Source organism: Vanellus vanellus (genome assembly GCF_965231255.1).
Source record: "Vanellus vanellus genome assembly, chromosome: Z".
NCBI lineage: Eukaryota > Metazoa > Chordata > Aves > Charadriiformes > Charadriidae > Vanellus > Vanellus vanellus.
Window position 1 is genome coordinate 38,477,381 of NC_138908.1, and position 25,814 is coordinate 38,503,194.

Below are 25,814 nucleotides of genomic sequence, written 5' to 3' on the forward strand. Positions count from 1 at the left end.
TAAGTATTGTTATCTCTAAATAACTTTGGTTTGGAATAATTAAATCTAGCCCATGGCAACACAAGAATACTTAATTTATAAGTAGCTCTCAGCATTAGTGATTTTTTTCTTTAAAACAGACTGTAATGGCAGAATTTCTAGTAACTTGTTAGTATAAATTTTTATGATACTTGGTCACTTAAACTATACATCCAAATGCTATTCTTGGATCTGAAAATGCACATATTTATCGCAAATTGTCATTCCAATTGCGATTTGGTACAACTTCCGAAAGCAGGACATTTTTGGTGTTCTACTGAAGAAACGTGTTTTCTCACTTGTAGTGCAGATTTTTTTCTTTGTATGAATGCAGTGCTGTAGTAAAGTCAACCCTTATGCTTAGAAAAAAGGTCAGATAATCTTGTTAGAATGAAGAGCTCAGCCTGCTTTCTACCTTATCATTAGCATTGTCAGCCAGATGAGCGCAGGTTGAAGCCTGTGAAGCTCTGAGGCGCTGGTCAAATGTTATTCTTGCAACTTTTCTTTCAGCGGAGCATAAATTTTGAGGGTAACCTGAAACATATTCTCCATTCTCATAGATATCCAATGTCATGTAATCCTTACTATGCTTCACCTGAACGTTAGTCAGATTTTGTATCTTGACTATCCTTATTAGAAGCTTCTTTCCAGAATCTTCCATTAATTTCTATCCTTAATTGGATAAAAAAAGGCGTGCTTATATTTGCATATCTCTAACCATGTTCCTACTGATCACCAGTGCAGGACCACATCCATTCCATTTGGGAGCAAGACTTGGTGTACTCCTCTTCTAAACCCTTTTCCACTTCCTGAAGCTCCCAAATTATTTTAAAGGATTAAACTTTATCCTCCATTATAGGAGAAAATTTCAGTAACAGTCGTTCCTGTCACTGTATACTACAGTTTTATTCACTCCACACTCATGTACCCATTAATTTTGATAGTAAAAAGTCCATGTTTAATCTTTAACTGCATCTGACAGGCTTGTTCACTTGGCAAGTTGGTTGCACTTTGTTATGTCTGAGCTTTTAAGGGTACAGACATAAAAGAAAATGTTTTTTCATATGATATTACTTGGTTAAATTCTTGCTGAGAAAGGAGTTGCATTTATTTCCTATTTTTTTTTCAGGGCCACAGGCAATACCTGTCTAAGGAAGTAATTAATCACATCTCAAACATTTCCATGGCATAAGGATATTTTATTTCCTTCAGAAAAAAAAAAAAAGAAAAAAAAAAGAGACTCTTGTTCTTATATGACTCATTGGTATAGGATCAGTTGTTAGTTTCCAACATGCCTGGTCTGGAAATGGCCTCATTTTTCTCCCTTTTAATTTTTGTGGCTACAAAATTCTACAAATAAGCAAAAACCCCTTAGTTGAAAATTTTTGGTTTTTTGGTTGGAATGTTAACCCATCTGTTTCTGTATCATAGTGAGGTAGAAATTTTTGTTTCAAAAGATCATCGGACAGTTCTACTTTAGAGTTTGTACATACCACTAAGACCATTAGAAAGAGTTCTTCAGCTTCTTCCATCACATTTTTTCCTTCCTTGAGAAATGTTTAGTATAATTTGTTTATGACCTCTATTTTTTTTCTGATGGTAGAATAGACCCAAAACAGGTATGAAAATAATAGTAAATAGGCTTTAATAATGCTCAAAGTTAAAGCCACTTCTGAAAGTACTAAGTGTATAGGTCACCCTTTCCTCTAAATCCTTCCGAAGTCCTGAAAAATAGTTCTGTGTCCAAAGAAGTAACCAGGTTAAGCAAGGTATTATTAATAATGTGCCCTTATAAAAAGTTGCAAGTCTCATCCTACAAGTGAAGCTAGCCTTCTGAGAGTTGATGGAATAGGACTGTGACTTGGCTAGGGCTTTGAGGAGAATTTATCTTCCCCTGTTTTCTTTAAGTGAGCACCTGAACCACAAGAAGGACACTACCTCTGGACAATGTTTCCGTGAAAACCAGAGCAGAACAGTGAGCGTTTGCTTTAGAAGAACTTAGGTCTGCTTTGGAATAAAAATAAAAGGATTAGAACACAAATCTCCTCCCACTCCCATGAGTCTTTGCAAAGATAATCCTTTCCCCAGTCTCTGTTTCAATGGAGCATCTCTTGGCGGCTTTCTGTTTTGCATTAAACATGGTAACAAACACTCCCTGGTTCCTAAAAAATCTCTTTCCCCTGCTCAAGAGGCAGAACTGTGCTCCTCTCTGGAAACACCCAGGCTCCCTGCCTGCTGGGTCTTTCGTTGCTTTCTGCCCACCTTCCTCCCAGCTTTTCCTGCCAGTGATGCTGGGGAAGGAGCAAAGTTCCCTCTCTTACTGCAGCAGAGGGTTGGACGGGACAGGGAGCTTTCCTTTCTGAAGCCCAGAGAAGAAAAAGAACATATCTGTTAATCACAAATATATGCAAGGGTTGTGGCACAAGATGAAACCAAGTTTTTCTTTGGTGATGAGCGCTGTTGGTGCATCATCACAGAGGGGCTCACTGCTCACAATCTCGCACTCTTAAAACAAGCCTGGGGAAGGTATTAAAAGGTAAAATATGAAGTCTTCGTGTGTAGATGAGCTGCCAGTGAACTCTTACATCATAAATAATGTCTGGTGGTGGGAATGTTGGAGCAATACTCTAACTATTAAAGAAATGCATGAGTAAGGGCAACCTGCAATAGCTGAAACATTGAGTGAGTTGGGTTCCCCCAGGAAACATGATGCCTCAAGCCTCTGACCTTAACTGTGGTTTCTGCACAAGGCTGTCTGGGAACTTATTCTGGTTCAAGAGGCACCTATATAATTGACATGACATAAGATAACCTGTCAGGAGTCATTTGTATGTATTCTAAAAGTGGCGTCTTTTTATCTCTGCGATTAGTGATTTAACGAACAGTCCACATCCTAACTGCACTGTTGTGCCCCCAAAAGATCTGCTCCTAAATGGGCAGTAGCCTAGGACAGGTGGTACCTGCCTCTTCACAATCTCATCTGGGATTTCAGAAAACAAGAAAACAAAACCATTCCACCTGGCAGAATTGTATTCCTGGGCTATGTAAGATCTTCAGTCCTTCAAGTATGAGAAAATAGTGCTCAAAAAGAAGTTTCCTTCTGCTAATAAGAGAGCTTAAGATCACTGGTTTTGGGGCGGGGGAGAGCAATGTGCACATTGTGGTGGTATTTCAATGCTAATTCAGCTTTATTCCTGAATTTGCTCTAATTTGTTCCAAAGTATATTTGAAGTGCATGTGATCCGATCACTTTATTTTACATACTGCATTTTTGTACATTGAGATCACGAACAGGATGGAATAGTATGGAAGATGGGATGCAAATAATGGGATTAAATTAGGCTGTAAATGTATCAATTAATCTAGAAACATTATGTGGCAATATATAACACTGTAGGTCCCTTAAGTGCTCATGTGTATTTTGGGAGAGCTGCCAAAATCCCTTCCATTTCCTAACCTGGCACCAATATGTTGTAGTTCGCTCATCTTCATATTGTGGTTAAATAAAGCAGAGGGGTGAAGAACTGGGATGACTGCTTTGTACTTAGGAAAATGGTCTGTGCAAGAAATCATGAGTCTTAGACTTCTCTCTCCCCTCCTTATTCGGATGGTTTTTCTCAGTATATTTCCAGTCTTTATTTACTTGTGGAAAAAGTGACTTTACTGGACGCCCACCACACGCTAAGGTGTGATGGTGTGATCCACGTCCCCTAAACTCTTGTACTTAGGGTAGTGTTGCTATACAGACCTCTAGAAAGAAATGTTTTGAATTTCAGCAACTTTCATGTTTGTTTTCTCTTATGATAGTGTTCAGTTCTTTTATAAGACCAGAACACTCTGCAACTCTTTGATATTCTTTATAGATTTCCTGTCAATTCTGTGAACACTTTATACTTACTACTATATTCATAACACTGTAAATTTGGGAACAGCATTGTCTTCCTCGATTCGTTCCTTGTTAATAATCAGTCATTCCATAAGCTAAAGTGTGCTTCCTAGGTGAAAAATTATGTCTTATTATAGGAAATTATGAATTTGCTTCTAATGAAAATACCATTAGATTAACTACTCAAATGTTTTCCCAAAAAATCTTTGTATTGGATACAAGATTATATTAGTCTTAAAATGCCATTGCAGACACTTGTCATTTGAAAGACTTGTGGTGAGAGAGACCATGTCTTTTATCTATATCTAACAAAATGAATAAAGAGTTGTTTGAAGACAAAAACAAAAAAGGGGTGGGAAGGGAGAAAAAAAGAAAAAGCAAGGGGCTGTGGGAAAAAGAATCCCACATTCTTTTTTAAACAAATCATAATATACATATTTTTAGTGGTTTTGAACATTGGAAAGTTTTATGCCATGAATCTGAAAATGCTCTAAATTGTATGCAGTTATGCAGACAAAAAGTGTTTGGTTTGGTTTTTTTTTAAACAGCTGATTTTAAATTTTGAGTCCCTGAAGCCAATACTGGTGTAAGTTGTGATGTGTTTTGTAATACCAAACAGATGGGTTTATCGGCTTTTTTGACTGTTGGATCTAAAGTTATTTATATTCATATATATGTCTTACTGAGAAATATATATTAACAAAATTGATAAAACATATATGTAATTATTACTACTTGTTCTGAAGAGATGGTTGCATCTTCAGGTGTCGAGCAATTTGTGACTTAAATTTTCCTTTCTTTTTCTCCGAATTGGATCTCTTTTTCCTTCTTTTCCTTCTGAATCGGACATTCAGTGGTTTTTTCCTTTGTGCAATGCAGAACAAAAAGGAAATCAACTGTTCCACAAAAATGGATTAATATCTCATTATCTCATAATCTCCTTATCTCAGGAACACAGAAAGATGTGAAACTCAGTGTAGTATTACATATAGTACATGTGTGAATTTGGGAATTCACTTAAACTCCCTTTGCTTTAGTTTCTATGTTTGGAAAATAAGGTTGATGATATATTCCTATCTCATGAGACTTCGATATTCATAAAGGATTTAGAAGTTCTGAGATAAAATGCTGCTGATTTTTAATAATTGCTATTCATGGAGGCCATCACAGAGCTGGTTTGAAAATTATGAATGCATAATTATTTTTAAAATCTTATAGGGAAACAGGAACAATAGCTAAAAAAAATGAATAGAAACCAAAACTCGAATTGAAAAGAGCTAAGCCGTAATTAACTTGATCTAAAGAGGTTTGAAATATTTTTTTTAGAATTAACTTCAAAATCACAGCTAAGATCTTAAAATAACAGAAGCAGAGCAATCATTTTGTATTGTGCTTATGCCAAGCATAACACGTATGGTTTGAGCCAATAACATGGACATCTAAGTTGCAGAATAATATAAATAAAGCTAAGAAAAATAATATGCATGTGAGGTCTCAGTGACAGTTGCACCCTTTGTGTTTTTAGCTTAGTATATATTCTTTGCATATCTTCACAATGATTTGACACATGTGGGAAAATTGTATTTTTATATATTTGCCAAAACACGCAAAATAGACCTGTCATCTTAATTTTGATTTGCTGTAGGATTCTGTTTGATATATTTGTATCAATTTTATTCCATTTAAAAATATGAAGTACTGGCAACCTAACAAAGGCATTTCAAAATATGAAAGAGTTTTGCCAGAATTCATGTCAGTCATTCCCCTAAGCTACTTTATTCATAGGGTACACAGGCTATGACAGTACAACATAATATATAGATTAAGTTGCATTATCCTCTCATAGTTTCTTGACAGAGCAGTTTTGACTCTGTTCAAGCAAAATAAATATTAGTATTGGTTGTACACTATGTTAGAAACCATAATAAAAGAGAAATTTAATTTAGAGCATCTTTGCCTACAGCAAAGGCAGAAATATCCACCAGACAACTTTCCCCTTTGAAGTACTTTAAACCAAGCCAAAGACCACTGAAAGCAAAGGAAGCATTTTCCTTCATTTCAATGACCCTTGGAACCAAGCCAGAGTATAGAAAATAGTACATAACAATACTATTTGTGTAGCACATAAAATTTTCTGGCCATTATATCGAGATTTTTAAAAAATTCTATTTGATATCGATATCCAAAATGAAATATAATTGTTTATAGTATGACACATACAAGTTTAATAAAGCTGTTTATACATATCAAGCCCAAAATATTTTATGGAGAGTATTTATTCATTGTTTCAAAGGTATATCAGTATTAAAACAGAGTAACAAATCTGTTCAAGTTTTAAAAAATTTTTGTTTACTGATGCAGAACCCAAAATATAGGACACAAGTTAAATACAAGTTCTAGTGCCTTCACATTTCATTTTCCTCCATACCTGTCCAAATGAATATTTATTAAGAGAGAAAGAGAACTACATTGGAAAAAATTTGCTTTGCGCATAGTTGAGGTCCCACTTTATCCTGGGAAACATTTTTTTTTCCCCCAAACCATTGCATCAAACTGGCATCCACACAGTGTTTGCGGTGTGGCATACATCACAAAAAGTAACTGCTGATTTTCGCCACAGAAATTAAATAAGGAAAACATTCTTAAGAACATGGTTGGTTAGATTTTCCACTTTGTTTGAAGGATTTGCAATTATGGGTTATCTAAAGTGGACACCAAATAACAGAGCAGCACAACAAATGGCTGCCCGCCCTGTCATACAATTACTTCAGATTCAGTAAGTGTATAAACACCAGACTTCAGCATCATTTCCCAAAGAAGAAATGAAACTAGCAGCCAGAGAGTATGCAGGGTACGAGCAGAGACAGTGGATAGGCAGTGAGTTGCCCTACTGCTCCTAAGCTGCTCTGCAGAACTTTGAAGAAAACACAAAGGCTTCAAAGTTCAGTAGGTTAAAAAATTTATTACTTGATTTGTAATAACAGGGTAATAGAAAACACTGCAGAAAATGCCTTAAAATTGGCAGGAGAAATAATGAACTAAAGCCAAATTCTGACCTGCAGGAAATTGATTCAGTTGCACTGACTTCAGGGAAAGTGTATCTAATCACACTGGGTCTGAATTCATCCATAAATGTTTGGCATTGCATTTGGTGGTAATAGTTTTGTTCTGGTTATTAATAGCATCTGATTCATAAATTCACAGAAAATATTTTGGATTGCTTAAAAGCTATGCACCAAATTACTTCCTCCATTAACTCTGGTTTAATTGGTAATACAGAAAGGTCAAACATGGATTTAATCTTGACTTAATAACATTTGTTGGTTCTAATAAGTAAATTTAGTATCTGTTTTAATCCAAATTTATTTGAATGTAATATCCATGACTAACCCAAAGTGAATGCTCATCCTGGCTCATTTTAAATCAGGAAAAGTGAAATAGTGGTGTTTGAGCAAGCTATAAGCTGACCAGTGGCACAAAACCTGACCAATGGCACAAGAACACCACACTCCCCGGCTGTCAACTTACAACAGTTGAATTGGCCCCACCTTTACAGAAAACATCTTCTCTGCCTCTTTCACTTCTTAGGAGCATCTCTAAGCCAGATTATTGTACCTCTGTGCTGGCTCCATGCTGGAAGTGGCCCAAATTCTTCTTGAAAAAGACCTTAAACCGTCTCCTTTGCCTCCCTTGTATGAGCTTCAGGCCACCCCCACAATTGCTGAATCATAGGCCATAGAACCAAAGAGCAGCCCAGGTTGGGAGGAACCTGAGAAGATCATCTGGTCCAACCTTTTTTGGGAAAGGGAGCCTCGACAAGATCATCTAGCACCCTGTCCAATCACATCCTGAAAACCTCTAGTGACAGGGACTCCCAACATGTCTCTGGGGAGGTCATTTTCCAGTGAATGATTTTCCAGTTCTCACTGCAAAAAATTTCTTTCTTCGATTGAGATGAAACCCCTCCTGATGCAAATTGCACCCATTGCCCCTTATCTTCTCCATGTAGCTCCTTGTAAAAAAAGAGTCTCCACCCTCTTTGTAGATGCCTTTTGAGTACTGGAAAACTGTGACAAACTTCCCCCTGAGCCTTCTCCAGAGACAACAGACCCCACTCCTCCAAGTCTTTCTTCATAGAGCAGGTTCTCCAGCCTTTTGGTCATCTTTGTGGCTCTCCTTTGGACACTCTCCAGTCTTTCTGTGTCATTTGGTAATTTTGAGGACCAGAACTGGACACAATACAAAGGTGTGGCCTGAGTAGATTGGGATGATCATGTCTCTATGTCTCTTAGTAATACCCCTGCAGATGTAGCCCAGGATCTGATTTGCCGCCTTTGCCACAGCAGCATTCTGCCGACTCATGTGGAGCTGCTTGTCCACCAGAACCCCCTGCTTCCTTTTGGCAAGGCTGCTCCTCAGCCACATCGATCATAGCCTGTACTGGGCTCTTTGGTTATTCTGAGCCAGGTGCAGGACTTCAGATGTGTCGCTGTTAAACTCCATACAGTTCTTGCTTGCCCCCTCTTTCAGGCTGTCCAGGTCTCTCTCTGAGATGACTCTCCCTTCTGCCCATATCACCACCCAGTTTACTCAAGTCAGCAAACTTGGTGAGGGTGCTTTCAATCTCATCTTCCAAGATATTTGTGAAGATGTTGAACAGAGCCTGCTATTGATCCCCGGAGGACCCCACTTGTGACAGGCTGCCAGCCGCAGTAAAAATCATTGATCACCACCCTCTGAGTGTGGCCTGTGAACCAATTTCCTATCTGTCTTGCAGACCACACATCCAATCTGTATCTTGACAGAACTGTTCCTTCATTTGGTGCTTTTACGGTTGCACATTGTGGCTCCACTCCTCTTCCACCCAACAGCTCAACACCATTACTGTGACTAGATGTCCTTGCACTTCCTCAGTGCCCCAGTCGTTTTGCTAGAATTAGAAGAATTTTTCAGCTTTTCCACTTCTCTACTTCTTGTCATGAATTGATTCTTCTGACTCAAGTGTTATTATAGAGTATGACAACTCTTTTTTGAACAAATTTCAAATAAATGCAAACTTATTTCTTCTCTTCCTGACTGTATACTCTGACTCCACAGAGCTGATGAGAATGAACTACATACAGATTACAAAAAAGTAGCAAAATAAATTTTGGTAATTTGCAAATAATGAGCTAAGTGTGAAATAGCTATGGAAATTCCTTTTCTAACTTGTGGTAGCATTCATCGTGCTTTCTTTTTAGCTGCTAGAAATGCTTATATATGTAAAACATTGGCTTCAGTAATAGTTTTGATCAATTGCTTTTATTCCCTATATCAACAAGGTAATTTGCTGTTTTTCTATTCCCTGCCAGAATGTCATCCTAGTAATTCTAATTCTGCAGCTCTGAAATGTAACTGGAAACCACAAAAAATGATACTGTTGTAGCATATTGTTGCAGAAAGCATTAATTGTACTTTTTCTCTCTTTTTTATCAGGCATTCAAAAAGAGATATTTTTTGTGTTCTGTCAAAATGTCTTAAAGTCTACAAAAGGTTTTTAGCCTAACAATAGGAAAAACTAATGTGAAATTACATACAGAATAACTTATTGTTTTATGAGGAAAAAGATGACAAAATAATTTTCCTGAAATGTCATGTGGAGATCATATGTATTTGGGTTTACTTCATTTTCTATTTAGTGACATACTAAATTAACACTTGCCTACATTGTATTTTCATATTATTCATTGAAGCAGGATTTCTTTTGAAAAGCCAGTGGTAGAGAACAATGTAATACCTGGGAAACCCCAGTTTTCCAGCAAAATCTGGCTTTACAAATTCATTATAGTCTGATGTTTCTACTGCTCCCCTCTCCAGTGCTATACCTAGCCATTACAGAGGGATTGGTTTTCATGGTCATGTCAAACGTTAATCAAAACAGAGCATCAATTTTCTTAAGGTATTTCAGCAATTAGGGTGTGAATGTTGACCATTCCATTACTGGTGTTAGATTCCTGCACACTAATATGCTATTTCCTAATTAAACAACTGCAAAATGATTTAACTGATAGGAAATGGCACATGTGGACATCCATCAAAGTTATTTGATATTTGGATCCAGCTGACATAAAATGTAATGCAATATGAAATATTCCTGATGCTCTATGTCTAGATGGTATAAATTCATCAAAACATATGAGCATGACAGCTAGATACTTTTCGCACTTGTTTTGACAATTGCATTATTATTGCAGTGGAATTACATGTTTTCAAGCTGTCAACATCAGTTGCAGGACTCCTAACACCAAATTAGATTTGAAAATAATAACCTACAGAAGTTTTGATTGTCAAGTTTTTACAGTGTTCTTCTATCAATTATTTCTTTTTTTATCACTTGAGATCACCAATGCAGCGTATGTGCTTCTTGACAAGCCCTTTGCTTTCAACAAACCATAAATTAGTGCTTTTATTTTCCATTTGTAAAATTAATCCCATGAAACCTGATTACTTAATATCTATACAGACTTTTCTTTGTGCAATTTAGCACTATTTTAGGACTTGATGTAAAAAATGGCAGCCTATCATCAATTTAAAAGTGCCCTCTATCACAGGTTACTTCTGTAATTGACACATCCTTTCTTTGAATGTGAGACTTATCATCTTTAAAACTCAATTGTAAGATAAACCTATCCAAATCACGCTCATTTTAAGATTTTCTGGTCAGAGGAGTATCTGGCAAGTCAAATTACTATCTAAAAGTAACTTTTCCAGTTTCAGTTATTTTTAAGACAAATATATGACCATGTAAGAAGATTAAGTGGTAAAATTATAATGATATTCTAATATGGTTGCAACTGGGATTACTCTTTTATGAAATAAGGGCGTATTCTTCTGTTACAGCACTAACAGTTTCCCAAGAGACATAGAAACTAACTAGAAAAATTAATTATTGCTTCAGAATAGGTGTCCACAAAGGGAGTTAGGATTGTAATTTTATTAATTCATGCTTGAACTTCTAATCACATACCTACCTGCACACAAAACATGAAGTCAATCATCAAAGACAAATTAGAGTGGGATGCTGTGGTGTCCCTAGGACAGCAGATTGCATGTTTTTGGAGTATATGCTTGAAAGAAAACTGAAACCGTTTCCAAGATCCTCTTTTAAAAATGTGCCTTCGGGCAGTCTTTTATCGCAACCCAAGTGAACTTTGATCTTTTCTGACCTTTTACCCTCTTAGGTTACTTCCTGACCTTTTTGGAACCGGTAAACAATATCACTGTAGTCCAGGGGCAAACAGCAATTCTTCACTGCAAGGTAGCAGGAAATCCGTCTCCAAATGTCAGATGGCTAAAAAATGATGCTCCAGTGGTTCAGGAGCCAAGACGGATCATCATCAGAAAAACAGATTATGGTTCACGTCTGAGAATCCAGGATCTAGATACTACAGACACAGGATACTACCAGTGCGTGGCTTCAAACGGGATGAAGACCATAACTGCAACAGGAGTATTGTTTGTAAGGCTCGGTGAGTTCCTGGCTTTCATAATTACTCAGACTGCTTTATAGACTAGGTATTAGTTTTCACAATAGCAGAGTGAGAAATGAATTTGATGTTTTAAGAAGAATGCTCAACACACAAGTAAATAAATAAAGCGATCGCCTGGGGCCTCTCCCCCAGCGCAGAACTTCTCGGTTGAACTTGATACCCGTTTACGGGTAATAAAAGAAAGTAAATACGGATGAAAAGTTCTGTAAACATGTAGTGAAGAAAAAATTTTAAAGAAGTGCCATTACAAAGTACAAAAAGGTACTATTTCATTGCCTGGAGTTTTGACTCTACTGCTGAACTCATTTTGTAAAAAAAAAAAAAATGCAGAGAAAAATGAGAAGCAGTTTTCTATGTGATGTTCATAGTGCTGGGCCTACCCTTGTGAAATATCATGTCTTTGCTGCTTTGCGAAACCTGGCCTCAAATTCTGCCCTGTGACAGCTGAAGGTACAGCACACCTTTGAAGAAGTACTTATATTGCACTTTGGAGATTTAATCATCCAGCCTGGAAAGCAAGCTTTTATTTAGTTTGCTTCTGAAGCAATGGGGAAAAAAGTTCTAGAGACGTTTTCCTAAAATTTCTTTGAATTTTGTAATGAAGATAGCTAACTCCTCAGTTTAGATAGTAGTGATTCATTAAGTGCTGGGTATTGGACCTTGTTCCCACTGTGCCAAAGGTTAAGAGCATGCCCTTGTCATACCATAAACTCTGATAGTAAGGCTCAGGTGGGGCTTATTAAGAGGTAAGTGATGTGTCAAGATAACACGTTGTCTTTTTAACAGCCTGTGTTTTTATGGCAGGAGATATTTTCTACCAAAAATTAAGTCCACTCAAGTTGCAGCCTGAGCAGACGGAAAATTCATATGATTTTTATTTGTGGCTTTCAAAATAGCAATGTATAATTATGTGAAGGAACACAGAGGGTTTTGTTTGAATCTTGAGGCAAATGTTCCTTAAAGAGACAGTTTCCTTTAGATTAATATTGACTTTTTAATGCTATTGTCCTTGAGCCAAACTTGCCAGCAATGTTTGTTTGTTTTATGTTTACAGGTCCAACAAACAGCCCAAATCACAACCTTCAGTAAGTACTTTTCTGGAAGATTACTTAATGCAATCTGACCAAATTTGTTCTGTAAGAATTTAGTTCATAAACTCAGTAAACATTGCCTGCAGCCACAGTTTGCTTGCTAAAAATATTTAATTTGATCGAAAACTCACAGAATAGATGAAGCTTTTTCAGACAGGGATAGCATTGTGTTACAGTGGGTTTTGGTTTGATCAGATTTTCTTGAGCAACTTCTGCTTGCTTACTTCATATTTTGGACAAGCAAAATACCACAAAGTCATGATGCTTGAACAGTAATTGTTTACAGGGACAGTACAGGCTGGAAGAGTGGTTAAAAACGAATGGCTAAAATGCTTAGGTTGCTGCGGTTGTAAATTTATTCATGTTATATTATTATAACTTGAAAAGTTAGATAAATAAGACTAGAATCCTGTCTTTGAGTAGTTAGGTAAATCCTCTGTTAGTGTCATTTTGACATTTGGTGGTGATTTGGTTATTTTTGTTAGTTGCCTAGGCTCACTTGCTGATCCAGTTATAAGGATGAAAATAGATCAGTTCTGTTGCATCAACGTTGCTTTATGTGTTAGTTTTAATTCAAATACCGTGTCTTGCATAATTTCTTGAAATAGATTCTGTGGTTGATCAATTAATGGAGTGAGGAATGCAGTCTGAGGCCTTTTTATGTGTTAATGGCATCAAATTGGTGTCAGTGATGGACTAATTAAAAATAAGAGTAAAAGCAAATTTATAGACAAGTGGATGTTTTTCAGAAGTACATTATTGATAAGTGTTTGTGATCTCTGAATTCCCAACAGCTTGAGTGGAAATGCTTCAAGTAATTGCAGTGGGCTGACCACTAATCTATCCATCTTGCACAAACCTCACTCAGTTGTCTTACATAAATATAAGTAATACCGCATGGTACACATTCTTATATTTTGTATGCACAGAAAGTGTAAATTAATTTAAAGGATTTCAACATTATAGGGATTTAACAAGTTTTCATATTTTTCTTAAGATTGATTGCTAACTATTGAAGATTAAAAACAGCTGTTCATGACAGAGTACAAAAAAATGTAATAATTTTTGTAACCACTGAAATCCTACTTCAGATCTTACAGCACTTTGGAAAACTGTTATGCACCTGTTCTACAAAGGAAAAATAGTGAGATGTCAGGAAGCTGTCTGATCTTTCATGGGATCAGAATGCAGAGACTGATACAAGAGACAGCAAAGAAATATGCACAGTGAAGTACTGAAATGAAGTTCAAAGAACAGTTCTCAAATGCAACTGAAGGTAGCAAGCTTTGAGCACAAGGTGAAAAGCTAGGAACCAAGTTTTACATTGATTCACTTTTTGTTATGAGCAAATGATTAATCTTGTATCTTTTGGTTTCCCTAATATTTCCTAAACCCTTCTCCTGTACTGAGCATTAACTTATTAATATTTTACAAATATCAATACAAATAGAAAAATTTCCAGCTGATAAAGTGGAAAAAAATTACTATATGAGATATATTTCTTAATTACATGCCCTTCCTGATGTGGAACTGAATTAAGGTTCCTAAGCTATCTTTCATTCTGGTTTTGCCTAAGTTTTGAATGCTTGACTACTCAACCTTTTCTGGTGTTACGGTTTGAAGAACCCAAAAGAATTTATTGTCGTTTAGACAATTATTCTATCACTTGATGACCCCTTCCCACCCAGGAAGGGGAATCGGGAAAAACAAGAAAATCTGAACGCTGAAATAAAAACAGATTTAATAGAATAGGAGTAAATATTTAACATCAATAATACTAAAGAACCAATATTGATCCCGATACCAATGTAAAATATACAAGGATTATACTCAGCCAATTATATCAGTAGGAAGCTGTGCATTCCCAGCAGTGGACAGCAAATGTCAGACACTGAATGCTATGGTTTTGGGAGGAAGGGAAGGGCTCAGGGGTCTGGCACCAGGACAAGGAGGTCTCAGGACAACAGCTATCATAGAGGAGAGAGAACTTCTCAGCAAACTTTCTAATTGCTACTGAGTGTGATGTTAACGATATGAAATAATCCTGCTGGCCAGCTTGGGTCAAGTGCCCGGGTCTCGCTCCTCCTAATTCCCGCACCTGACTATCTTGAACACACTGAGACCTTGAAACCCACATACCATAGCTGGCTATAAAGTAAATATTTTCACAAATTCAGACACTACGGTCTTTTAAAAATGCGGTTTTCCAAAGCATTAGAAGAGACGCTACTGAAAAGTAAAATTACTGAAAGAGAAATTAAACGTGTGTCACTCAAACCAGCACAGCTTGTTTTGAACTCCGAGTTAAAATAAAGAAAAAAAAAAAAGAAAAAAAGCAAATAAAAAAGAAAAGTCTGTCATTTGGATTATGACACCTCTAAATCGGTTTTGTGCCAATGGTGTTGGTGGTGGACGTGGAAGCAGTAGTGAGCCGTCATTGTTTTGGACCTACCATTAATAGGTGGAGTGAAGAGTGCGCTGCTGGTAGATTATTTTTTTTTAATATCCACTAGATTGAAGAGAAATCTGAAACCTGAGAAAAACGTCAAAGGTCAAAGGTCTAGTCAGAAGTCATGAGGGACTTATCATAAGAGGTCCAGGAGCTTTCAAGGTTTACAGATCTTTGCCTCATTGCATGCTTGCCCCTGTTTCAAGGCTTTTTTTTTTTCTTTCCCACTTTAACAGGTTTTGCCCATGTTTCCAAAGTTCCTATCCTTCCTTTTGATACTCTCTTTTTTTTTTCTTATTCATCACAATTGTTCCCATGTTCCTCTGCTCCATGCCTCCTACCTGGTCCTTCAAATAAGTCCTTTTCAGAAACGGATTATGATTTTTTTTTACTGAATATTTTGTATAAAATTGTGCATGTCAATTTTTAAGCCAGTAAATAGGAAAGGGGAAAAAGGCAAAAGAAATACTTAACAGCTTGGAAGGAGCCCTCATGGAACAAAGGGCTCTTTCTGTTTGCTGGCTGCACAGCAGAGTCTCATGTTGAGCCACCCGAGAGCTGTTTCTCTGGCATTAATGCTTCCAAAAAGACATGCTTCAGTGGAAGCACTGAAAACTAAAACCATTGTAACTTGGTTTAAAACTATACCTAATGAATTATTAAGTGATAAAAAACATTACCTATGTAGATACCATCTCGCAAGGCATTTTTATGCAGTCCATGTGTTCTGCTGTGGATTTCTAGAAACCACCTACAATTAAAGATTACCAAAGATCAAAAGTGCATTATGCAGTCAGACTTGTCAGTGCAAAAAAGGGCCCTGACCTTCAGGTAGTGAAATTGAGACATTTCCATAAAAATCTAAAAGGAAAAATTTTCAACCAAACACATAGTCTTAAACTTGTGTGGGTTTTTTTGAGAGGGTGGAGAGGTTTTTATTTTCTGTGAAGGCCCATAGCTGTAAAAATTTCTAGCCACTTTTCTGTAGAAATGGAAAAATACAGTCTATCCAAATTACTTTATTTACCAAAAGTATTACAGTAATTGAAAGTGTTAATAGCTAGTACAAATTAACTTACAAAGGAAATAAAATCAAAGTAGTCAGAAAACTAGTCTCTGACCAGCCTTTGCTGTCCAAAGCACTGTGCTACTAGAGGACTGTTCTACTAGAGGACAAACCAGCAGGTTGAATTGTTTCTCTCATTGCATAATGCTATTACCTTTTTTATCATTAACATTATTAGCTTCTGCCCTTCTAAGGAGAAACATCCTGTCTGTTCAGAAAGGTACAAGTGTGTGGAAATAAAATAAATGTTTAGGAAATACTAGTGAATGGTTTTTTAGCGTGATTTAAAATTAAGCAGCGAATGTTAATCTCTTGGAGTCTAGGAGTAGGAGGGAAGAAACAGTTGCCTTCCTTTCTAGAGGTGTTGTTCTTACAAGATAATGTCATTCTAAAGGACTACGTGTTTTCTAGTCTAACATATTTTTTTCCTGAATTGCATGGTTAGATTGAATTTTACCTATTGGGCAAATTCCTATTTTGAAACTGTTCAGATTTCTCATTAAGGCTGTGATTGTAGTAGTGCCACCTTGAAGGGAACTTGGGATGGAAGATATCTGACAGTTAGTTGGCTCTAAGGGCTTCTGGAAAATCTGATGAGGCTCTAGCAGAAGTGAGGAAGGAACAAAAGAGTACAGGCTGAAAGAGGCAGCAATAAACTCAGCCCCTGCCGAGCGAGCGTAGGTGAACAGAACTGGCTCTGTTGCCAGCGCTGCACTTCTCCCCACGTGACCTTTCTGCAGTCTGCTCAGGATGCCAGGAGGTGAACCTCTCCTTCCAGAGCCCTGTGCAGGAGAACCGGGCTTTCTAAGAAACTTTGAGAAATCACTGTTTTATAGAACTCTGACTAAGATCAGTTCTGTGTTTGCTGTCACTGACACCCATATGATAAGCCTTTAGAAGGATAAATGGGTAGGAAGAAACAAGCAGAAATTGTCATTACTTTGGGGAGGAATTTTGAGGTATTAATCATTCAGAATAAATTTACATGCCTTGTTTTCTTCAGGTAGTTCGGGATAACAGTAAAAATTACAAGATTCAGTCCAGTGAAGAAAAGTGATGAAACAAATGTAGTTGAGAAAAAAAACCTAGTTCTTTCAAACAATGGAAAACAGAATATCTTTAAAAACTAGTAACACATCTGAGTCTAAACTCTGGTGAGGAGCTTCGGGGGGGGGGGGCAAATTATTCTCTATGGGTGTGCATATCCCATAGCTTTTATCATATAGCCAAAGCACATCTCTTGTGCTTTGGGGGACTTTCTGCATGATGTGGTGGGCAGTTGTAAAGCTTTATGATGGGGGCAAGTATGTTTTCATCACGTGACAAATCTCCATGTAATTATAAGGTGGAAAAAGGAATATACGGCCTTGGGAAAGAGGGTGGAAAGGAGTGGGTCATCAGAGCATTTCACCCTGAGGCCACCTCCCTGCCCATGGCTGGCATCTTCCAGGTAAAAGAGAGTAGTTGTGCGGCCAAATAGTAAACGGGCTTTGTCTGAGTTTTGTAAACGGGCTCTGTCTGGCAAACAACAGGTACCCAACATCACATTAAGAAGGAAGAATGCTTACCATCATACAGCTGCATCACTGTTATCTTTCTCCTTTCTGTGGTGGCGTGGCAAATACTCTTTAGTCTCAGTGCATATCAGCCACTGATAACAACGTTTTAAATCTTGTAAATTATACAAAATTATCTTAAAATTCACATAAACAGATGTTTTTATAACCAATACAAGGTTGTCTTAACTTAGAAGTTACAGTGGTTACAGAAGTGACAGTTATTCAGGCCCACGAGGACCAGGTGTTCAATGATGGGGCTCCTCCAGAACGACATGCACGTCTTTTGTTTCCTCAAAATACACACTTGCCTGAGATGACCATATTTGAAGTATATATATTTTTCTAAGATATTTGTGGTAACGTGTTGAAGTTACAGAATAAGCGCATACTTTGTGTTTTGGTTTCCTGTTTTAATCAAGGAAGAAGAAGGATTTTGTGATTAAAACACTGGACTGTAATTTTAGAGGTCTGGATTCAATTTCTGGCTGTGCTTCTGTCTCCATGTGTGATTGCAGCAAGTTGTTTAACCTTTGTCTCTCCGTGTTTTGTATATCAAATAAAGATGGTCAATCTTGGGAATTTTTTGCCTTCCTCTATTATGGGATCAGATCTCTTTGAAATGTTTAGGGTACATTCTCTCCCCATAAAGCATGGAATGTTATTCCTATTTTACGAATAAGGAACTGAGGCACAGATTATCTTGTGCTGGTTTACATTAAACAGCATGTGTTTGCCTTGGCAGATTTTCTGGCTCCCTGACAATCCAGTTTGGGGGCTCTGGCTGAAACATGCTGCAATTCTCTCCTAGCCCCTGTGTGTTAGTTTCCTTTTTTCTGTCAAAGTTGGTGGGGAGGCTGTATTTCACCCTGGTGTGGGGTTGGGGCTCCTTTCAGGGAATTTTGATCTGCAATCTCAGGTCTGCTTCTGGGTCTATTGGTTTAAATGTCCTTTGAGAGTCGCTCAGGTCAAGACAGGAAATTCATAGAGGAAGGAGGGAACTGAAACCAAGGCTGCACTAAACCATTTTACATACTCTTTTATCTATTTTAGACTGTAATTTTTCAGTACAGTGATTGTTTTTACTCTAGCTATGTAGGATACAGCCTAGTACGGCTCATAAGTATGATGTGTCACAAATAATATATAACTAAAAATTATACTCTGGTCTGTCCAGAGCTGTAGACTATACCCAGAAGAAGCTGACCCTCTATCTTGTAATGGAAACTGCAAAATTTTTATCCTAATCTTACTTTTGTGTTTCAAAAATATAGTTTTTCTCATGAAAAACACAGAATATGTGTACGTCAAGGCTTAAGTTTATTCAGCTTTAATCTTCCACTTAAATCTTTTCTAATCACTAGTAAATAGATGATGAACCTCCTAATGCATTTTGTATTGTTTAGTGATAGCAGTAGAAATTCAATATGTGCTTACAAAATTGACTAATTTTAAAAGCCAGATTTGTATTTAAACTAATACGCGTAGCATCTTGGGGTAGACACAAGTGTCTGTGTTCCTGCAACTTCTTCTCTGGGGAAACTATTGCAAGTGGTAGTTTTTTCCTTTCCTTCAAAGGAAGGGCAGAACAAAGGAAAGAAGCTGACAGGGAATATAGAAAAAAGGATAATAGTTTGTTTCAATCTATTATGCTCACTAATCTATATTGTTCCGGAACCCCCCAAAACAAAATGGAAGCCAAGCATATGCAAAGGTGATTAAAAATAGACCCCCAAGAAAGCTTTACCTTGTTTGTGCTACTGTATAAATGAAATGCCCCTGAGAGTTATGGTGTAATGCAGCTACTTTGCACTGCTTTGCTGAGAAAGCCTGGTTACAAAGACAAGAAAACAGCCCTATGGGACTTGCCTGCTGTCAAGCAAGGTTTCCAAATACCTTAGGAAAAAGAAGTGATTGGTTACACTTCCATCTACTCTTACAGTTAAGCTAACTTAGGGTTAAACGTGAGGCAGTGCCTTCCCACTTGTGATTAGCTGTACTGTCAAGATACTTTTTAAATGGGTTGGATCAAGGAGCGTAATGAATGTAATACTTACAGCATGCAGCACAGCAAAGCACACAAACACTTCCTTTCCTAAGGGTTCTGGTTTCCAAAATGTAGAAAAGTAGCTTGTAGGTGGATATTAAAGGAACTTGTTGATTTCTGGAGGAGAGAATTTACCCACAGCCTGTGTGCTGCGGGAGCCTGCTTCCTACTTCGCAAAGCAGTGATTAGGTTTTTGATAGCCAGCAGGCTATCATAGCTGGCAAGGTGTAAGGTGCAACTCTGAGATGTGTGATATACGGTGAAGAGCCAAATACAGCTCAGACTTTGTAAATATGTGGCCCCAACATGCTCTTTTCCAACAAATTCCAGATGAGCAGCAGGTGCATAGGTTTGGGCAGCTCAGAGAAACAATTTGTATTAAACTACCAAAGAAGTTGCAAGTGAAATAAGATAATCTGTTTAAGGATATACGTAAATTGATATTCAAAGTAGTAATGGCCCTTGGACTTTTGGCAAGTAGCTACTGCAGCTGTTGGACATCCCTGATATAACCAGCGATCTTTAGTTTGTTTTGATTTTACTTCCTCCCTCTCTCCCTCCCCTTCTCTCCTTCGTTCAGTAGCTTAAATAGCTTTCAAAGTATTTATTGTATGTCCTACAAAAGGACAGTTATATGTCCCTGAGACTTCCTGTCAGCATTTGATGCCACATTGGGTTTAATTAGAGTTCCTTAGGATGCTGAATAGCCTCTAAGTGCATACAAGTAAAGGGTGAATGTTGTAGTTAGGCACAAAGATAAAGGAACACTATTCTAATGAAAAGCAGGTAATTTAACAAAATGAGATAAAGTTGTAACACCACACCATAAATCATCCTTTCAAGTTTTATGGCCTTGTGGTTAATTTTTCCCTACTTTTGTATTATTTTGTTCTCTGTTTCAGTTTGAAAGAGCCAAACAAACTATAGATGCAACTAATTTATTGTACTTAAGAAAAGATGAAACAGATGGGACAAACTGATAAAATTTGAACATTTCCATTCAAAAATAAATAACATTAACAGTGATAGAAGGCATTGTATAAAAAAAAGGAGAAAGAAAATGTACTAAGGAAATCTGCTCCTTTAAATTGGCACTCCTCTGTTAAGTCTAAAACCTGAAGTATTTCAGGTAATAGTATTATAAGAAGAAAGTTGCAAGAAGCACATCTCATCAGCAGTCTCTCTTAAAGTCCTCAAAAGGGTCAATCATAAGTGTCGCATTTCTCATTTTTTTTCAATCTGACAATAACACAGAAGAGGCAAAGGATTACTTTAGGTGGGACATAAACCATATTTGAGATATCACAGAAATTTTGCTTTTATATATGTGTTCACACATATATACATACTTCCACCCCCCCAAGTTTTTCTACCGGTTCCATTTGTGGGTTCCTTCAAGCTGGAAAATCATTCACTTTAGTTCAGTGGGACACTGTCAGCAGCCTGACCCTGCATATAGAATTCCTGATACTTTTGTCTGAATCAGTTTTGCAAAATTACTGAAAAAACTCAATTTTTTCACCCACCTAATGCCAATAAAGTAGTTCCAGGTTGCAAAACAATGAGTAGAGAGGTAAAGGAACAGAAAAGAACAGAATGGCAGAGAAAGAACACGGAACAGAACAGAATAGAGTAGTTCCTGTTGGCAGGGACATAAAATGATCACCTAGTCCAACCACTTCAGGGCTGATCAAAAGTTAAAGCCTGTTGTGAAGGGGATTGTCCCTTTTTAAGTGCCTCTTTTTAAGGCACTGACAGGCTTTGGGCATTGACCACCTTTCTGGGAAGCCCATTCCAGTCTTTGACCACTCTCTTGGTAAAGAACTGCTTCCTAATGTCCAGCCTAAACTTCCCCTGATGCAGTTTTGAACTATTCCCATGAGTTCTGTCACTGGATCCCAGGGAGAAGAGATCAGCACCTCCCTCTACTCTTCCCCTCCTCAGGAAGCTGTAGAGAGCAATGATGTCTCCCCTCAGCCTTCTTCTCTCCAAACTAGACAAATCCAGTGTCCTCAGCTGATTGGCATCCATCTGCTGAGCATCTGCCAAAGATGGGTCCTTTCATAGAACAGAATCATAGAATCATCTATGTTGGAAGGGACCTTTAAGACCAAGTCCAACCCTCAAACTAACACTGCCAAAACCACCACTAAACCATGTCCCTCAGCACCACTTCTACCCATCTTTAATACCTCCAGGGATGGTGATTCAACCACTTCCCTGGGCAGCCTGTTCCAACGCTTGATAACCCTTTCTGTGTAGAAATTTTTCCTAATATGCAATCTAAACCTGCCCTGGCACAACTTGAGACCATTTCCTCTTGTTCTATCACTTGTTACTTGGGAGAAGAGAACGACCCCCAACTCTCTACAACCTCTTTTCAGTTATTTGTAGAAAGTGATAGGGTCTCCCCTCAGGCTCCTTTTCTCCAGACTAAACCACCCCAGTTCCCTCAGACGTTCCTCATGGGACTTGTTCTCCAGACTCCTCACCAGCTCCGTTGCTCTTCTCTGGACACGCTCCAGCACCTGAATGTCTTTCTTTTAGTGAGGGGCCCAAAACTGAGGTGTGGCCTCACCAGTGCCGAGTACAAGTGGACAATCACTTCCCTAATGCTGCTGGCCACACTATTCCTGATACAGGCCAGAATGCTGTTGGCCTTCCTGGCCACCTGGGCACACTGCTGGCTTATATTCAAGTAGCTGTTGACCAACACCCAGGTCTTTTTCTGCTGGGCAGCTTTCCAGCTACTCTTCCCCAAACCTGTAGCACTGCATGGGGTTGTTGTGACCCGAGTACAGGACCTGACACTTGGCCATGTTGAAGCTCATACAGTTGGCCTCAGCCCATCGATCCAGCCTGTCCAGATCCCTCTGTAGAGCCTTCCTACCCTCAAATAGATCAACACTCCCACCCAGCTAGGTGTCATCTGCAAACTTACTGAGTGTGTAGTTGATCCCCTCATCCAGATCATTGATGGAGATATTAAAGAGAACCGGCCCCAGTACGGAGCCCTGGGGAACACCACCTGTGACCAGCTGCCACCAACTGGATTTAATTCCATTCACCACCACTCTTTGGGCCCGGCCATCCAGCCAGTTCTTTACCCAGTGAAGCATACACCCATCCAAGCCATGAGCAGCCAGTTTCTCCAGGACAATGCTGTTGGAAAGCAGAGGAGAAGAAATGCCAGCATCAAGGCTGGATCTGGAAGAGCAGGAAGAAAGCCTGTGCTCGAGGGCAGCAGCATGGTCACCTTTTCCTGGCTGCTTTCCAGCCGGGCAGCCCACCGCATGTGCGGGTGCCTGGCACTGTCCCTCCTCAGGGGCAGGACTTTGCTCTTCCCCTTGTTGAACTCCGTGGGGCTCCTGCCTTGGCAGGGTACGACCCTGGGCTGATGTAGAGAGCAGCACCAAGTCGTGACTCCACACAGGAGGAGGGATTTGGGCACTGCTGTAGCGAGGCTGCACCTGGCAGCGCAGGCTGTTAGGAGAGCAGAGGTCTGGGACATGGGGGCAGTGAGGAGGAGAAGAGGCCATGGGTGATAAGCGATAGGTTATGGGGTGGCCCTGGAGAGCCCCCGGCTGGAAACATCTGCCCTGGGACCAGCTGCAGAGAAGCAGGCCTGGAGCTGGGCAGCACTTGCTGTCTGGGGGAACAATGAAACAGTACCTGGCACATGTAGAAGGGACCCCTCAGTGTGAACATCCCACCCCTCCCAGCAAAAAAAGCAAAAAAGGGTGAGGTTAGCAACTCCGCCTGCACTGTTAGTAATACTGAGACTTTTTCTGGAGTTTTCATTAATTTATTTGGACAATTGGATTTGGGGGGCTGGGAGCCCTTGAAGGCTGGTGCAGACCCCAGCTGATGGCCCAGTCCTGGTCTGGCCATCCTCCGAGGCACCCTCCAGGGTCACCGACGCGGTGCTGGCCTCTTCGTGGCTGGAGAGTCCTCAGAGGTGCCAGTCTTCCTCTTTGGGCGTCGCCGTGGGCCCCGAGCGGAACGTTCTGTGCCCTGGATGGAAGTGGAGGGCCCAGGCAGAGCCTCCCCTGGCTCCTCCTGGGTCTCTTCTTGCTCCATGGGGATGGCAGCAGGAGCAGAGGGGTGTCTGCTGGGACCACCACCAATGGCAGCGGATGAGGTGCTGGGGAGCTCATCCATGCTGGTTGCTGCAGGGCTGCTGGAGGGGGCTGGGCCAGGGGTAGGGGACCCTCCTTGGGAAGCAGCAGGACAGGGGACAACCGCAGGGCTGCCCTCCTGTCCCCCAACAGCAGGGTCATCCTGCTGTCCCAGCAGCCGGCGGGCCTCTCTGTTGCGCTGCCGCACAGCAACACGTGCACGATGTTGCATGAATGTCACCATGCGGCTTTGGAGGGAGACCCCCAGCATCCGGCCTGGCACCTCTGTATCCATCCCGTTGTTGGTCAGGGTGGATGTGACGGGGTCCTCCACCGTGGCTGCCTCCAGCACCCTGTCGCCAAACAACTCCTCCAGCTCCTGATGGACCCAAGACTGCAGGGTCTGGAAGAGTGTTGGGTGGTTCTGGAAGCTGTTCATCCAGTTTGGGAGCTGGAAGCCACCCACAGGATACCTGGGCACCCTTTCTGCAGCCCGCTGTTGGGGTGCTCCAGGCCGATGGAAGTTGTGGGCGGCTGGATATCTGGGAGCTCCTCCTGCCTGGCGGACGATGACTGATGGTGTCACGGATGGTGTGATGATATGCTCCCTGTAGTCATCGTCCGCCCGCACCGAGTGCAAGATGGAGACGATCCCCCTCTTGCAGAGGGGGCACTCGGGCTTGCTCTCAGCCCACCGCAGGATACACGGATAACAGAAGCGGTGGAGGCATGGCATCACAAAGCTGGCATCCTCCCAGCTGCCCAGGCAGATGGGACAGCGGTCCTCCAGCTCTGCAGCCATGCTCTCCGTGTTCTGTGATGGGCTGAGGGGAGCTGTGGAAGTTGAGCACCTCCCTGTTACCGGTGCTGCAGCAGCCGGTGTTGTGCTAGAAAAGGAAGAGAGGCCATGGTCATTGTCTGTCCCAGGGACAGGTGGAAGAAATGCCCAGATCTCTCAAGAAGGAAACCTTCTTGGCTCCCCAGGGTGAGGTTTCCCCTCCCAGCTCACCTCTGCTGCTGCGAGCGCGCCTCCTGTGTGCCCCGGCTGCCTGAACCTGGCACGGCCGGGGAAAGTCTTCTGATGGCTCTGGGGTTGGGCACGGAGAGCTGCAACCGGCAACTCCCCGAACACACCACCAGCACCACAGGCCTCTCAGCACTCCAACCTTGCAAACTGCTCAGATGGAGTGCCAGCACCAGCCGCCTGGGTCAGACTTGCGCCCAGACATAAGCAGCGAGGGATGCCAGGTCACAATCCATCACTCGGGGACGACATAATCCATCGCTAGGTGACATCACAGCCTGTCACTTGGAGAAGTCTCAGTCCACCCTTCCTTGACAACAGACCCAATCGCTGGGGAACGTAACAAGGGGCCACACTTGCCCATGGTGCTCACCCCAGCAGTGCTGCGGCCCCAACACACGCATCTGGGTTTACCACAATGCCGCTGCCCACTGCATCCCCCCATCTTTTGTCTTGTGCTTGGCATTGGTGTTTCATGCCAGTTGCCGAGGCCTCAGCCGTCTCTTCCTGACCCTCTCCTCCCCAGGAAATTTTTTTTAATGGTTGGACTTGATGATCTTAAAGGTTCCTTCCAACCTCAGCAATTCTATGATTCTATGATTCCATGATTCCCAGGTCCCTGTCAGGTCACTCTGGCCACGGCAGACATCTCCAGGCACACATGGCAAGAGAGTTCACTCGGTAACACCTCGTCCCTCCCTGGGAGGCTTCAGGACAAAGTCCCACAGGCTCTCCCCACACCCCAGCACTGCTGGGCAGCCCTCTGGGCTCCCCTGCTTCCTCCCACAGAGGGGTTCATGCTGGAGATAAGGAAGACAAAACAAAATCCCTGTGAGGATCATGAAGCACTGGAGTAGGCTGCCCAGAGAGGTTGTGGGATTCCTGAGCCTGGAGGTCTTCAAGACATGAGTGGCCACAACCCAGAGCACAGTTTTCACAAGTCCATGAAGGGCTGCTCGTTGAGGTCCTTCAAGAGAAAGTATTGCCAGTGGGAAATAGAGCAAAGGTTTCCAAAGGTACAACAGCTTCC

At 40.5% G+C, this 25,814-nt stretch overlaps 1 protein-coding gene across 1 annotated transcript in view; it reads left to right on the forward strand.

The window, feature by feature from the left end:
- The window catches only part of ROR2 (receptor tyrosine kinase like orphan receptor 2), a gene marked incomplete at its 5' end in the record, with an annotated part of 171,872 nt that overhangs the window by 120,658 nt on the left and 25,400 nt on the right, over positions 1-25,814 (forward strand). Inside the window, 2 exons of the mRNA XM_082497495.1 lie at positions 11,125-11,412; positions 12,488-12,518. Of these exons, the coding sequence (XP_082353621.1) occupies positions 11,125-11,412; positions 12,488-12,518 (319 nt within the window). The remainder of the gene's footprint in view (positions 1-11,124; positions 11,413-12,487; positions 12,519-25,814) is intronic.